The sequence below is a fragment of the Aplidium turbinatum genome, chromosome 12 (genome assembly GCF_918807975.1).
Source record: "Aplidium turbinatum chromosome 12, kaAplTurb1.1, whole genome shotgun sequence".
Classification (NCBI taxonomy): Eukaryota; Metazoa; Chordata; class Ascidiacea; order Aplousobranchia; family Polyclinidae; genus Aplidium; species Aplidium turbinatum.
The window spans coordinates 8,081,568-8,097,488 of NC_137483.1; the positions used below are offsets into that span (position 1 = coordinate 8,081,568).

Sequence of the window (15,921 nt, forward strand, 5' to 3'; positions counted from 1 at the left end):
ATCAAGATCACGATCTTGATCTTCAAGATCACTTGTGATCTTCAAGATCAAGATCACGCCCATCTCTGGCGATAGGCCTACTGACGAGCCCAGCCTCATGGGCGAAACACGGAGTCAATCACTGTCAATTCTTGCTACAATCGGCTGTCAAGAAACTTATGGCAACACTGTTAATCTTCTGTTGATCAGTTTACATTGAAGCTGCTGCTGTAGCTGACTAGCTGTTAGTTTTGATCATAATTTCCAAAAAGTAAACAAAACAAAAAGCAGCACCAAATTGATGTGCTATTCAAGGGAGTAGTGTAACTCGGCTACAATGCTTGTACCAGAAACAATCCACAGTCAGGAGAAATAAGGACACACATCTACCTAAGTAGCCTACCTAACTGTGATACGGTATTGTGTAGGTACCAAGTGTAACTATTGTAACAAAGGCTAACATTTGCAATTATAGGTTATCAGTGTTATCACAATGGAGAAAATGGAATAGCATATTGCTCTCATTGCAGTTCAGGGAGTTTTTCATCACTTTCACATAATATATAGGTAGTTTGATTATAATATATACCGGTACTTCCTTGTGCTATGGATCAGCGTGTTGCTTTACCAACCTCTTCTGTTCTTTGCAACATTGAAGATAATGAAGAGGTCAAAGCAAAACCAAAGAAAGTTCTTGATGAAGAAACATACTCGGAGGTATTATTATTTTACTATAAGTTCGACTCTCGGGGTGTGCGCTTGAGCAACGCACGTTAAGGACTGCTCTCCATTCAGCGGCATCTAATGGATGGAATAATTCCCCGGCAACAAGATTTCAACAATTGGAAACTTCCCTCTGTCAATCTCGGTGACCGGGCCTGTGTCAGTAATTCAAAGCCTCTACAAGTATGCGAAACTGCCAGGATTAATTCTACAATAAGCTTTCCCAGTCCGAGGATAAAGATTCAATCAATCAATTTTTTAATGCCATGGTTTTGCCAGCGGCAACCATTCCTAATTTATCTGCTTTAGTTTGATCTCTGGGGTAAGCCAGACTTTTTAAGGTTTTTTCTTTAGATACGTATTTGCTGCAATTTGTTTTTTGGTTAATTTTTTTGTAATGAAATTTAATGTTTTAAATATGGTACTGGACTATATCATTGAATAAAGTAACTGTTCCCAGATTTTACACAACATTTTTCAAGCTCGATGTGTCTGCATCTAAATTAGTATATATAGCCTTACCCTTGGGTTCACTCAATCACTGAGTGCAATGCATATCTGCCAATACAGATAGTGCTATATAATATAAAGACCTATATATATTGTTATTAGCTTATTATTTGTGATCAAATTGGCTAAATATATTTCGACTTTTAAAGTCATCACCTTGTTTTTTGAATTGTTCCAAAAGTCCAGTTTTTGCACTAACTAATTTATTGTGACACTAATGCCACAATTTGGATTGTATGGATGTTCATTAAGCACATAGAAGTTATCGCTAATGAAGGCTGTTGAGCTCTTTGTTTATATTGTAGTTGTTTGTTGTTACATAGTGTTATGTGGTGTAGAATGTGGAACGGATCATTGTTCGTGATTTCTTTCCTGATCACCAACATTTGAAAGACCAAAAGGATTATTTGGAAGCAGAAGAGAATAAAGATTATGAAAAAATGCGGCGAATTGCTCTGAAATTTGCAGCTGTGGGCTATCGTGGTTCTACTCCTGCTAACTTGCGTAAGTGTTTCTTTCATTGTCGTATCCATTGTATTTTAACATTAACTTTTGAAACGTTTTGTTATAATGTCTCAAGCCATAGTTTATGACTTTAAAAAACTACTATAGGTTGATTGAATCCTTATCCTCGAACTGGGAGTGGGAATACTTCTTTGAGAGATTAATTCTGGCAGTTTCACATACTTGTAGAAGCTTTGAACCACTGACGCAGGCCTGGTCACTGAGATTAACAGAGTAAAGTTTTCGATTGTGGTTGAAGTCTTGTTGCCGAGAAATTATTTCATCCATTAGATATCGCTGAATGGAGAGCAGTCCTTAACGTGCATTGCTCAAGCGCACAGCCGCACACCCCAAGAGTCGAACCAGTGCCACTTAATCTTGAAGCTTCTTCATTTATGAAGTCAACGCTAACCAGCTGAGCTATCGGCCATAGTATTTTATGGTTTATGTTTTGTTGTGAACAACAACATAATATATTTTCAAAAACTTTTGCATGGTGTAGGTAGGCTTGCCCATGGCCTTTAGAGTTCTGTACATAACATTCTTTTTTTAGATATGGACACCGGCATATCGCAATCATTCATAACTAAATGATCAGCTTGTACTTTTTAACAAGATAGTTGAGGTGTCGAGAATAAGCCGATGCACTGTGCCATTTACAATATAGGATGCACTCCACTTCCATCTCCTGCTGCCTTTGAAACTCCATTACAGCAGAAAGAACAGACAATACCTCAACTCACTCAGAACAAACAAACAGAATCTTCATCATACAATGACGAAGCTGAGGGAAATAATTTAGGGTACGGTACTGTATTATCGCTTAGGACTTTAGGTGCTCTTTTCAAGACAAACTATTTGTGATGTGGAATTATTGTTTTAAGAATGAGTAGGCTATTGAGCTGCCATTCTGTTGTTTATCATGCGGATCAGGAACCCATTGTAGGGCACAAAAAACTTCAGATTAAGAAACTGTATTGATGATGTTTTATGCAGATTGATGGTGAATAACACTTTGTGTTTACTTCCATCGTTCCATGCATACTTTTCTCAGGGGTAACTTATGTTATAAATGCAGTTGCAATTAGTATAATATGGTAAGTATACTGAATGGTGCTATGAATTCACCTATGCTGATACTTTACATAAACGATGTGAGAAAGCAGCAATGTAGAAGTATGTCATTCTTTGCAGATACAAGAAGAAAGAGGTTTTAACCACCGAAGAAGAAGGTGTAACGAAAGAAGACACGGGTGCTGGCCTCAATAAATTTCTTGCCAAGTACACCAGTGAAGACAATGACTCATTTGAAGGCATCATGGACAAGTAAATGCAGCAATTATCATGGTTTCATTGGAGTTTGATCTTAATTATTTTGTAAAGTTGTTTGAATTTTATTTTAAATTCATCAGCCATATACCATCGATATTAAATTGTTAGAAAGCATTGCTAGGTTTCAGTGGTGATAAATTTATAATTTGTTACTGTTCAAGTCATGGGTTGTATACAATTCGATATGTTTATTATACAGATCCGATCAAGCAAGAAGAGAAAAACATGCATGGTTGTACGAAGCAGAAAAGCGACACCACGAAACTACGAAACAAATTCTTCGTTTAGAAGACAACTCTGATAAACCACTGGCTCTCACAGATGGCTCCTCATCAACACAGGTGGATTTTGCGTTGCATAAGTTTTTTTGTGAATTTATTTTATATTCTTTATTTTAGTACACAATTCGTGACAAAACTTAAAATCTTTCTTAAACTGTCTCTTTCTGGGCTTTATGTGGTCTTTTTAACTTTTTCCCATTTTTACCCTATTCCAAACAAGCCTAGTTAATTCCATCCACCCCTTTATGTCCCAACCATCTCAGACGATGTCCTATGCCATTTTTTTTTGTGAAATTGCAAATTGTAAGCGTTAATATTTCTTCAGAAATTTACTAAAAGAAGTGTTGTTAATTACAACTATCACGCTGCCGTTTGCCACACCAGCAAAAAAAACTTGTTTCACCTGTGTTCGTTTTGCGTAGGTACAGGAAGCATCCCATTCGAAAAACACTCGAGCGACCGTTCCAATCAACACATGGGAATACAAGAACAAAAACTCATTAATGTACTACCCCGAAGGTGAGGCACCCCGAAGGTGAGGTAGAATGTGGATATGCAAATGATGCTGTACGGCATGTAGAAGAGAATTTAAAGGCATGGAGTCATCATCAAATAATGGTGAAGTTATTTCTCGGCGATTACGACCTTCAATGGGCCACACATGACTTGCAGCGATGGCACAGATGGCTATTGTCTCTTTAATCGCTTCCTCTCAGGCGTCGGGATTTTCCGTTGAATTTCGCGCCATTGAAGCGCACCAACGTTCCCCGCCTTCTTTTCAGTAATTTTTTCTTATTGCATTTTAATCTCACTTTGGTTGAAAATCCCAGTTTTAATATCCTGGAAAAAGTGGTATGTCGGTGATACAAATAACATCCCTTCCATGAGATTTTTCTATTTGATTCTGATGCCATTTCTACAGAAATACGTTTTTTTTTATTCCGCTTCTTTAAATACAGGACGCATTTTTTTGTGACTTTGCGCTGCTGAGAAGCGTTGGAAAGACTGCTTCAACCTTTTTTGTGATTATTACGTAGGTTTGGAGCCTTCTGATGACGAGATCTTCAAGAAACCGCTTTTAATTAAACACGAAAACACGGGGTTTAAAGAAGATCCGTTCAAGAACGCGATTAACAAAAGCAAACTAGCTCAACATTTCAATGAAAACAAAAGTATGGCAGGAGAGAAGATAGGTCCAGATGGGAAAACCATCATTCCACAAGAGTCACCACGCGTTGGAAATTATGGATTTGTTGCCACACCTTCCCCCATGCCGGGTAGGATAACTAGACTTAGAATCTTGTATTTTACATCAGGTCTTCTAAAACTATGGGTCGTGAGTCCAAACGGGGTCGTAAATCACAGTTTTAGTGTCGCCTAACAAGTTAAAAGTGGGCCAACAGTGGGTAGGGCAGTTTACACTGTTAACTGCTTACTAAGGGGTCGCATAAAAAAATTATTTGCTGAAATGGGGTTGCACAATAAAAACGTTTGAGTAGCCCTGTTTTACATAACTCCTACGACTTTAAAGATATTTTTAAAGTGGTTCAAATGTGTATTTAAGGAAATAATTTTAAGCAACTTCCTTCGCGGCCATGAATGCGTTGCTTTTGGTGCACACTGTACAATGTACATTTGTTTAGTTCATACACTGCTGATTTAGCCGCATATGACAACGCACGTATGGCATTCGGTATGCACAAGAATGCGATGCATCAGTTTAGCGCTGGTACTCGTCCGTGTGGTTTCTTCATTGAAATTGTGATCCATTGCTTAGGAGCGAACGAGTCACCCTTGATGACATGGGGAGAGATTGAGAGTACCCCCGCCCGATTGGAGCCTTCTTCCACCCCTGGGCCGGCATTTCGCTTTCCTGAAGAGAGCGAGCGAGACAAGCTCACGCACAAGATGGTGGATGAAAATACAAAAAAGAAAAGGTTATTTCATTGCGTGTCATCGTTACTGCAAGAGACTGTTGTGGTGTATTTAACTAAAATAAAATATTTTTCCAGTCTAAATTTTTTTTTCATTATGACAATATGAGCAGCATGTAGGCAACGACACATACATAGCGTTTACTTCATGCACCTTTGATCCACGTAGATGTATGTATTGTAGTCGGTAAGGTAATTTTTTTACCAATACGTGAGAAGTACCGTGGTAGTGATTATTACTACCACTCACATGAAGATCATTATTAAATAAGCCGTGTTGGTCTATATTTCTTTCTATTTTGCGTACACTCATAGAAGGTTATGATGGATGATATGCGCTCTTCAAGAATTACAAATCAAGAGAATGTTGATGGCCTTCGCCGATATGTAATCGTTGAACATACATCCAAGACAACAAATCAACCGTTTTTTACATTCAATGTAAAAAAGTGGGTTGATTTGTTGACTGTCTGGGATGTCCTTTGAAACGACACTTGTCCACACAGAGCCAAGAAGCAAGCCGCCCTAAAGCAGATGAAGGCGAGTGTCCTTGGCACGCCTGGCAGGGTAGGCTCGGTGATGAGTGTTGAGAGGATTAATACTTTATCGCCTGCAGCAAGAAGGCTTGTCAATAGAAAATTCAACCTTGGTAAGATTCAGTTCTTGTTATTGGGCAGTTCTGTTATGATTTACCTCTTTTTTGATTGCGCAAATTTACATACATAATTTTTATTTTATAATTTCATGCTTGTATTCAATGCTTACGGTTTGATCGTTTTCTGGGCTGATTTCTCGGTAGCCGGGTATAGCAGAAATGGCAACCATAGATGGCCGTTTCTGACCTTATATGCATCACACCACTAATTCCTGCCACACAGGTCGCCGGTCAGTGACATGAATCTAGTGCGATTTTGACGACTTCCTGCATGCAGGTACCGATAAAGCACTGAAAGCAAGTTACACTCCTTCTCCGTCCTTGAGAGGGAGAGTAGGCAATGAAACACCCCTGGCCAAAACACCTTCCAGTTTGCGGAAAACCCCCAAGGTAAGAATATGTTTGGAATATTTTTTACGAGAGCTTTTGTGCGGACTTGACTTAGTGCCAAAGCTTTGTGTAAACACAAACGTATAGAATCAAACAACATTATAACAAACATAGTAGACAAAAATAAATGACTGTAACGTTTTCGATTCCGTCGAGGTTCAGAATGTCCGACATTTGTTTGCATCAACAGCTTTGCAACGAGAGATTCCATTTTTTTCAGAACACTTCAACTCCTGGAAGAAGTGACATCACTGACAATCTTTTGAACATTCCAAACAAGAAAAGAAAAAGAGCTGGAGATTTTTTCTGATCTCTACATTCATTTCTTCCGCCTGGAAGTTGATCAGACACCTCAGAGATGAGTGCTGTTCTCAGGGGATAGGATGCCTCACTTTTCGCCATCTGGTGGTGAACATGTGACCGTAGACCCATGCTATAATTGCCACATGCATGTCGCTACCCAGACAACTAATCAACGTTGAATCAATGTACAAAAACGGTTGATTTGCCATCTTGGTGTGGTTGGTTCCGGAGTGGTTTGGATATCAGGAAGAAACTGACATTGCAGTTGTCTCAGGGTGATGTCTTGGTTTTTCAGTGTTTTTTTTTCAAATGCTTCAACATTAAACTGAAACTTTTTTTCTACCCAGAAAATCTAGTTTATTTTTTCACTGGTTCAATGCCTGCAGACGTCGAATTAATGTAAGAAAGGACATTCGCTGGCTAGATGGTGATTATATGATACGAACACCGTTATTTTTACTTTACCTGTAACCGAGTTGTAGCAGCCCGTTTTTGACTTCTATAGAGCTGACCTTCTACTGTTTCCCTTTTTATTTGTGGCACCGGACTCCAAAGTGGTCCACATCGTGATACCCAAATACAAGAAGTAGAAACATTTAGAGGCGGACTGTAGATTTGGCAATTATGTCCAAACGTGACACAAAATACGTTTTAACATGGGAGATCCAGGTGGTACGGTCACACCCTCAAAACTTTTGATTTGTCGAAAATTTGAGTAAAATTTTACGATAGTCTCATCTTCATCAACCAATTTTGATTATACAGGCCATGAATTAATCCTCATGTCGAGGATGTAGCCTGTTAGTGCAGTCGTGGGAGGTTTTTTGTGGGAAATGTTTTTTATCAAGCTGATACTTTTCTCAGACCTTCCCCATACTATGCAAATTGCTCAGAAAAAAATCCCCATCAATCGGATGATGGGAAACCCGCCCTTTTCCAAATGACGTCATAATCTCTTTATGAAAATTTCGAGTTTTTCAAAATAGGACATATTATACATAATTTTTTAGCTTTTTTCAAGGAATGAATATTGAAAAACGAAATGCACAAAAATGAAACTGTAAAGCAGAGGAGAAAGGCACATCGCATGGCGGTTAATTACGCGAGGCAAAATGCTCTGATGATGCTGACGGTTCCATTGTAGCGAAATCCCTTGATTATGCTTCTCTTCGTAAAGGTCCAGTAGCCTAAATGTCATTGCTGATGATACTGATGTAGTTACTATGCTACTGCATCATTGGAAGACTGACACTCATGATGATATTTACTTCGACCAAGGAGCGCTTCAACAAAGCCTGGAAAATCAAAGAAGCCAACCCAAGTATTGAAGAAGATCTTCTTTTCCTCCATGCATGGTCAGGATGCGACACAACGTCATCGATATTTGGAAAAGGGAAAAGAATTTTGCGAAAATCAGAAATGCTGAAAGAGAATTCTGCAATTATCAGCAATGTCTGGAGTTCCCAAAACGAGGTCGGGAAGCCTCTATAACTGCATTCAAGATCTGGTATTGTGGCAATGAAGATTCAACGCTTAGCCTGCTAAACTCAGGTATGTATTTTTACATAGGGATTACCATATATAATAATGTTTACACTTTTAAGATATTGTCCAATTCTAGATACCCTGTATGTAATATTTATCTTTGTTTACTTTTAGACATGACAATTACATGTATATGGCATGCGAAGGGATAATAAATTGCACCGGAAAAGCTACCACCGAGCTAAAGAGCAGCCTTCTTCCATGGGTTACGTCTTTAGAATTTAAATTCAATGTTTGTGAATGGGGATGGAGAAACAATAGCAACAACGAACTTGTCCCAATAATGACGGATATGCCTGTAGCACCAGAAGCACTGACCAAAGTAATTAGATGCAGATGTAAGAAATCAACGAAAAATCCATGTGGAACGAAAACTTGCACCTGTCGCAATTATGGAATGGCATGTGTTTTTCGTGTGGTGAATGTCATGGTGTTGAATGTAATAGTATAGTAGCCTAAGTATGCTTGAAATACAAAGATAGTTCCACATCTTTTTCGTATCTAAGTAATAATTTGTATAAACGACATATTCCAGAGACTAGACGAAAAACTTAAGAGTGAAGACTTTTTTTCACTTCTGCATAACGTCGATGTTGGTACCAAAGAAAAGGAATTCTCGTACAATGAAGATATGAAACGGGACAGGACGAGGAGGAAAGCAACATCTTTGTCGTTTTAGATGATAGCTTCAATTTACGTTTCGCTTACTTTGTTTAATTTTTGTTATAGAATATAGAAGAATAAGTCCAACAGTGACGAATAATTTCAGATTTGCCTGAAATTCACAGATTTATTCTTTTGCTTAATCGGTAATAACTCTTTTTCTATACATTTTCAGGGTTCTTGTTAATAGAAAAAGTTGTCCCCCTTGAAAAAAGCTAAAAAATGATGTATAATATGTCCTATTTTGAAAAACTTGAAATTTTCATAAAGGGATTGTAACGTCATTTGGAAAATGGGTCCAAAAGGGGGTTTCCCATCATCCGATTGATGAGGATTTTTTTCTGAGCCATCTGCATAATATGGGGAAGGTCTAAGAAAAGTATCATTTCCACAAATAATACTTTTTAAGTTCCCACGACTGCACTATGTCTGTCTGTCGAGAACGAAGTCTTCCCCTCCACACCTCGCGATTTATTGGGTTGGTAGAGTCCATGTTCAGGGCTACAAGGTCACGTTTTACAAGTTCTTCCCAAGAAAGTTTTGGTCTACCTGACCCCGCTGTGCTGCGATGTTGACACATCTGACCTGTGAGAATTCTTGAAAACTTCTAAACTCAAAATTGTAAAAGAAAACGTTTTGGAAATGACTTATTTTCGCCAGCATAGCCTATAAATAAAAATTATTTTCTGGAGATATGCCACCTAGCCTAACTTTAAAGCCAAAATTCAAAGTTTTTGAGTAGTAGTCAAGCTACATCGGATTTCAATAGATCAAAGAGTTTGTCTTTCTAAACAAAGTTGTTACTGGAACTGCACTCCTACAAATTTCAAGTTTGTTTTCGTGGTGCTTTTTGATTTGACTGTGTTGGCTCCAACTTATTTTTTTTTACTCACTGCAGCTTTCTGCAACAAGCACCTTATTAGGCTATCGCCTACGAACTAAGGTAGTTTTTAGCAGGGCTCTTGGGAGGTAGAGAAATATAAAACAGAGGAATGCTTAGCCTCGCAGCGATTGCCTTTTTCTCACACACTAGAAAGGCGCTAATGATACAATGATAGCCTAACCGGTTAAACATGGTCGCTCTTTTCAAACTACAGAAAGTTGTGTAGTGCTGCTGGTGCAGTCAGAAGACAATCAAGACATAATAGGCCTATCCAGTTTTATGTGGAACATGCATAGGTGGGCAAAGTTACTTTCAAAAGTAACTGAGTTACAGTTACTTGGCCAAAATAGTAACTGAGTTACCGTTACAGTTACCGATTTTAAAAAGTAACTAGTTACCGTTACTAGTTACAGTTACTCACAAATCTGAACATAAAATTCTGCACCTGGCCAGCTCTGCATGCAAGTCCAGTTTAACCGCAATGTTTGATATATAGTGTTAGAGCCATCCATGCTAACATAACAGCACAAATACAAAACCAACAAGGTTTTATTTAAAAAAAATACTCAGTGGCTTATATGTTTATTTCCTTTGAGAAATACGAGCATTTCAAAGTGCTCGTCACTCAGGCCTGCCCTTTTGGGCTTTAAAATGTCCTTCCTTGCCCAATCGTCGTCGTCGTGTGAGCCTCTGGGGCCGAGAGTCTATCCTTTTACCGCCCCAGATTCACAATGTTCCCAGACTACACTGGAAGGCTACTAGAGAGCAGTCAGTCTTTGGTTTCATCATTCATGACACGCAAACCTTCCACTCCGTTAGGTGGCTTGAAGATGTTACAGTCATTGATGATGTCCGCCCCGATAGTTCAATTGGTTAGCGCGTCACTTCTGGAACGAAGAAGCTTCAAGATCAAGCGACAATGGTTCGACTCTCAGGGCATGCGCTTGAGCAACGCACGTTGAGGACTGCTCTCTATTTAGTGGCATCTAATAGATGGAATAATTTCCTAGCAACAAGACTTCAACAATCGGAAACTTCACTCTGTCAATCTCGGTGACCGGGCCTACGTCAGTGATTGAAAGCCTTTAGTCTACAAGTATGCGAAACTACCAGGATTAAGTTCTGCAAGAAGCTTTCCCAGTCCGAGGATAAAGATTTAATCAATCAATGATGTGGTCTGCGGTCTGTTCCTCGGCACCACATTCACAGGAGGAGGAAGAGGCCATTTCCCATTGGTGCATGGTTGAGCGGAAAAGCCCGACGCCCGTACGGAGACGGTTGAGGCGCACCCATGCCTGTCTTGGTAGTGTCAGGTCAATAGAGAGTGTGTCGGCGTCGGGGATGAACGAATAAAGTCTGGTGATGAACAAGTGCTGCAATGAAAACAATATTTCTACTGCAGCACTTGACGGAATGGGAGTGTTATGTTTTTAAAACAGTTTTTTCATCGGTCCAATTGTGAATCTGGATCCGCTTAACTTGTTCTCAGGGTCCGCTTCCAAATACTCCTGTAACAGATTCAACGCGCATTGCTTTCTTTTCTAAGTTTTTTGCGTAAAGTGGTGCAAAAAGTCCTCCGTGGCTCTACCTACCACCATCCACTTCAGTGTCGCTGCTGTAGTGTATTGAAATGTGATTATTATGTTATGCTTATGACCGGTTACCAGATTATCTTTTGGCAACCCTGGCAAGTATCCCGGAAGTACATTCTGTTGTCAGTAATTAATCAAAGTAGAAGTGCATGTTATTTCTGTATATAATACACCAGAAAACAGACAGAATATGACATTTGGCGACGAGGATGGGATAAACTTAGCTGAAAACTGAACAAGACCCATGAATGATCTGACTTCACTAGCTGAAGTTGGAGGTTGTGCTTTTTGAATAGCTGCAATTTTCTCTGCACTGGGACTTACCCCTTGTTGGTGCAAGTCATGTCCAAAAAATGTAAGCTTTGACATTCTAAACTGACATTTTGTTTTATTCAAAGTCAATCCAGATTTTAACAACTTTTCCAGTACCACATGTAATCGACTGTCATGTTCTGTCCTGTCTTTTCCATAAATGACAATGTCATCTGCAATGTTAGCAACACCATCGCAGTTCTTCAATAAATCCCAAATAATTTTCTGATATTTTTCAGGAGCAGAACTCAGTCCAAACATTAGCCTTTTATATCTGTATAGACCTCGATGTGTAACAAATGTTGTAATATGGCGGCTCGTTTCATCCAACATTATCTGATGAAAGCCCCATTTTAAATCCAACTTACTGAAAACAGTACTACCATTGAGTTGATACAACAGTTCTTCAACAGTGGGAATTGGATGTCTCTCTCTAACTATAGCCTGATTGGCTTGTCGCATATCAACACAAATGCGAATGTCACCATCACTCTTAGGTATGACTACCAATGGAGAGATCCAACTTGATGGTCCTTCTGGGACTTCTTCTATAATATCAGCATCAAGCAGTTCATTTAACTTTACATCTACCTTTTCTCTCAGCGGAAATGGTATTCTTCGAACAGGTTGAGCTACTGGCTTAAGAGAATCATCAATATGCAATTTTAACTCATAATCTTTTAACAAGCCAACACCAGTAAATAAACCATCATACTTAGACACAATGTCATTATCAACTTGAGGTTCAACATTATTAGCACCAGATTTAACACCATTTACATGTATTGGACCAACATGCAACAAACCTAAAGTCTCTGCGGTGTCTTTGCCCAATAGTCTGTGTCCATCGGTATCTGCTACCACAAAGTCAGCAACACATACTTTTTGTGTAACTTTTGATTCAACTTTTGCCGTAAATGTTCCTAATGTTGGAATTGGCTTCTTACTTCCATACGCGTACAATGTTTTAGCAGATTTTCTTGTTGTTGCATTAATATTACATGTCTTCAGCCATTCCCAAGTTTGCTTGTTCACAATGTTGCATGATGCACCGGAATCAACTAACATGTCTCCCACAGACACACCACCAATGTTTAAACTTACACTGCACAGCCCATGTGTTGAACTTTTCATTGAAAAGACATTAGTTGATGCTCCAAATTCATTTTCACCCAATCCTAAATTATCTATTTGATTGGCATTAGATTTTAAAAAGGTTTTAGATTTTGCATTTCTTTGTTGATAAAACTGTGTTGTATTCCTTACTTTTGATCTGCATTTCTTTTGAAAATGTCCCAGATTTCCACATTTGTGGCACTTCTTCCCTCTTGCAGGGCACTGCCTGTCAAGTTTGAAATGACCAAATAATCCACATGAAAAACACTCTTGTGTGTCTTTTCCCTGTTTTGACTTAATGTTACTCTTTCTTTGTATAGGAACTGAATTTACTTCATGCTGCATGCTTGGTTCTAATGATTTTCTTTCCATCATCTTAACCTGTGAATTAACTGCTTCATGTGCTCTAGCAATAGCTAATATATCATTTAACTGCACATCTCCTTTTTCCAAAAACTTTCGTTGTAAATGATTGGAATGACATTTATCAATTACTTGATCACGAAGTTGGGTATCCAATGAATCACCAAATTCACACATAGCTGCCTGTTGTCGCAGTCTGCAAACAAATTTGTTCACCGGCTCATCATGTTTTTGCATCAATTGCCTAAAAACATGGCGTTCAAAAGGTACATTAGCCTTAGGAAGAAAATGATCATCCAACAATGTTAAAGTCTCTTGAAGAGTTTTACCTTCATTGTCTGGAACCAAAGAAAAATAAATTTCTTGCACATCCAAACCAGCAGTATGCAGAAGCAGAGCCTGTTTTTGTTCATCACTGGTGACACCTTTTCCAGTGATATACAATGAAAACGCCCGTTTCCATCGCTTCCAACGTTGTCCCTGGCTTTGTGCATCACCATTGACATCAAAGGGTAATACAGCTGACACCTCGCAGGTAACTGCAGCTCCATTCATGATGCTCACTAGTAGTTTGGACAACACGATAAGAACAATTCACTGTCTGCTTGGACCTCTTGAACTAATAGGCTACAGATTTAAATATTTTCCTCGTCGCCAAATGTCATATTCTGTCTGTTTTCTGGTGTATTATATACAGAAATAACATGCACTTCTACTTTTCACACTTTGATCTTGAAACAGATCATAAGCCCCTGCAATACATTTACACGAAGAAATCAAGACCATCAGCAAGAATAGAACGCTGGGTATTGCGTTTACAATCATTTGATTTTAGTGTTATTTATCGTCCAGGGAAAACTAACATTGCTGATGCATTGTCAAGGCTAAATAAAGAGCCCTATGAAGAAAGCAGAGATTTAAAAGAACCTTATGATTATGTGAGATCTATTGTTCTTCAAAGTATGCCAGTCGCTTTATCTACAGAAGAACTTGAACAAGAATCAGCTGCTGATCCACGGTTGTCAGAAATTAGGGACTATATTCATTCAGGAAATTGGTCCAAGTGTACAGACACAAGCTTTTTGCATGTAAAAAATGAACTGTGTACATATGGAAACTTGTTGCTCAGAGGGACAAGACTCGTTATACCTGCTACATTGCGTGAAAAAGTGCTCAATTTGGCACACGAGGGTCACCAAGGCATTGTCAAGACAAAACATCGATTACGCACAAAGGTATGGTGGCCAAAGATCGATGCTGATGCAGAAAAGATGTGTAAACTTTGTCACGGATGTCAAGTCACCAGCGACTTTTGCAGACCAGAACCAATTGCTCGGATATTGCCACCAAGTGGGCCTTGGCAAGATTGTGCGGCAGATATTCTTGGTCCATTGCCAAGTGGTGAGAACATTTTGGTAGTGGTAGATTACTTTAGTCGTTTTTACGAAATTGCAATCTTGAAATCAATCACAAGCGAAAAATTGATTCAAGCGATTCTGCCCATGTTTTCAAGGTTTGGAGTACCTTACTCATTGCGAACTGATAATGGTCCACAATTTGTATCGAATGATTTTGAGAATTTTCTTGAAGAATATGGAGTAATACACCGCAAAACAACACCATTATGGCCTCAAGCAAACGGTGAGGTGGAACGACAAAATCGAACATTGTTAAAGGCAATCAAAGTTGCTCAAGTTGAAAAGAAAGATTGGCGGTATGAGATCAACAAATTTCTAATGGCATATCGTTCAACTCCGCAAGTTTCTACAGGTTCTACTCCTTATTATATGATGTTTCGCAGAGAAATGAAGTCTAAATTACCTGAACTGTGCCGAGAACCTCAGATCTTTGATGAAGGGATTCGAGACAGAGACTGGAAGGGTAAAATAGACGGTAAACTATATACTGACTTTAAGCGACGTGCTGTCGACTCAGATATTCGGGTTGGAGATGAAGTTTTGGTTAAAAGTCAAAAATCAAATAAACTTTCTGCAAATTTTGATAGCGCTACCCAACAGGTAGTTAGGAAGGAAAGGGGGGAAGTGACAGTACAAAACAATGAAGGGGTTCAATTGACACGAAATTTGTCGTTTTTTAAGAAATTGAACACCAGTGATGAAAATGTAAACTCACCTCCTGCTGACATGACCGTGAACGCTGATTTGAATGAGTCCTCAATACCTGTACGTACTCGTCCGACACGTAATGTCAGTAAACCTGCCCGCTTTGATGATTATGTAACCTGAAGTGACTATTAAGAATGCAGACTTGTATGTCTATGATTCCTTTTGTTCTTTCGTTATAAAGACTAGCTTTGGAATGCCTGTCTATTTGTTTAAACGTCACGTCAATTGAGTGGTAATCTATTTAATTGTTCACCACTACAATTTCAAGTTTAAAGTGGAAGCAAACGTGTAAATTATGATCTTTAGTGTATGGCTATATTGCTTTTGACAGTAAATGTTGGTACTTAAAGTTAATCTGTGTATATCATAGATTGCATGAATGATGCTTACGTAATCGAAACCTAATGATGATGCGTCTTTTGGTTCAAGTGCTCATGGTTATCATCACCTGTTATAATCATTTAATGTAAAATAGGTTTTTATCGAAAGAAGTAGGCCTAATGCCTTTGAAAACTACGTTTTAATCCGAGAAGGAAGGGATGTAGTGTATTGAAATGTGATTATTATGTTATGCTTATGACCGGTTACCAGATTATCTTTTGGCAACCCTGGCAAGTATCCCGGAAGTACATTCTGTTGTCAGTAATTAATCAAAGTAGAAGTGCATGTTATTTCTGTATATAATACACCAGAAAACAGACAGAATATGA

The 15,921-nt window shown here is 38.7% G+C and overlaps 2 protein-coding genes across 2 annotated transcripts; one reads left to right on the forward strand and one right to left on the reverse strand.

The window, feature by feature from the left end:
* Positions 1 to 514: 514 nt before the first annotated feature.
* LOC145781105 (splicing factor ESS-2 homolog) lies at positions 515 to 7,181 on the forward strand. Its single transcript, XM_082592860.1, has 11 exons — positions 515 to 696; positions 1,551 to 1,716; positions 2,384 to 2,519; positions 2,911 to 3,042; positions 3,248 to 3,389; positions 3,752 to 3,848; positions 4,367 to 4,606; positions 5,107 to 5,266; positions 5,770 to 5,912; positions 6,196 to 6,308; positions 6,529 to 7,181. Exons 1-11 carry the CDS (start codon positions 586 to 588, stop codon positions 6,616 to 6,618), a joined length of 1,530 nt encoding a protein of 509 aa, XP_082448986.1. The 5' UTR covers positions 515 to 585; the 3' UTR covers positions 6,619 to 7,181.
* A 656-nt stretch (positions 7,182 to 7,837) lies between these two features.
* On the reverse strand, positions 7,838 to 13,640 carry LOC145780550 (uncharacterized). Its single transcript, XM_082592177.1, has 3 exons — positions 13,028 to 13,640; positions 11,619 to 12,793; positions 7,838 to 7,906 (listed from the first exon to the last, which is right to left on the reverse strand). The coding sequence occupies exons 1-3, from the start codon at positions 13,638 to 13,640 to the stop codon at positions 7,838 to 7,840; spliced, it is 1,857 nt and encodes a 618-aa protein (XP_082448303.1).
* Between the last annotated feature and the right edge of the window lie 2,281 nt (positions 13,641 to 15,921).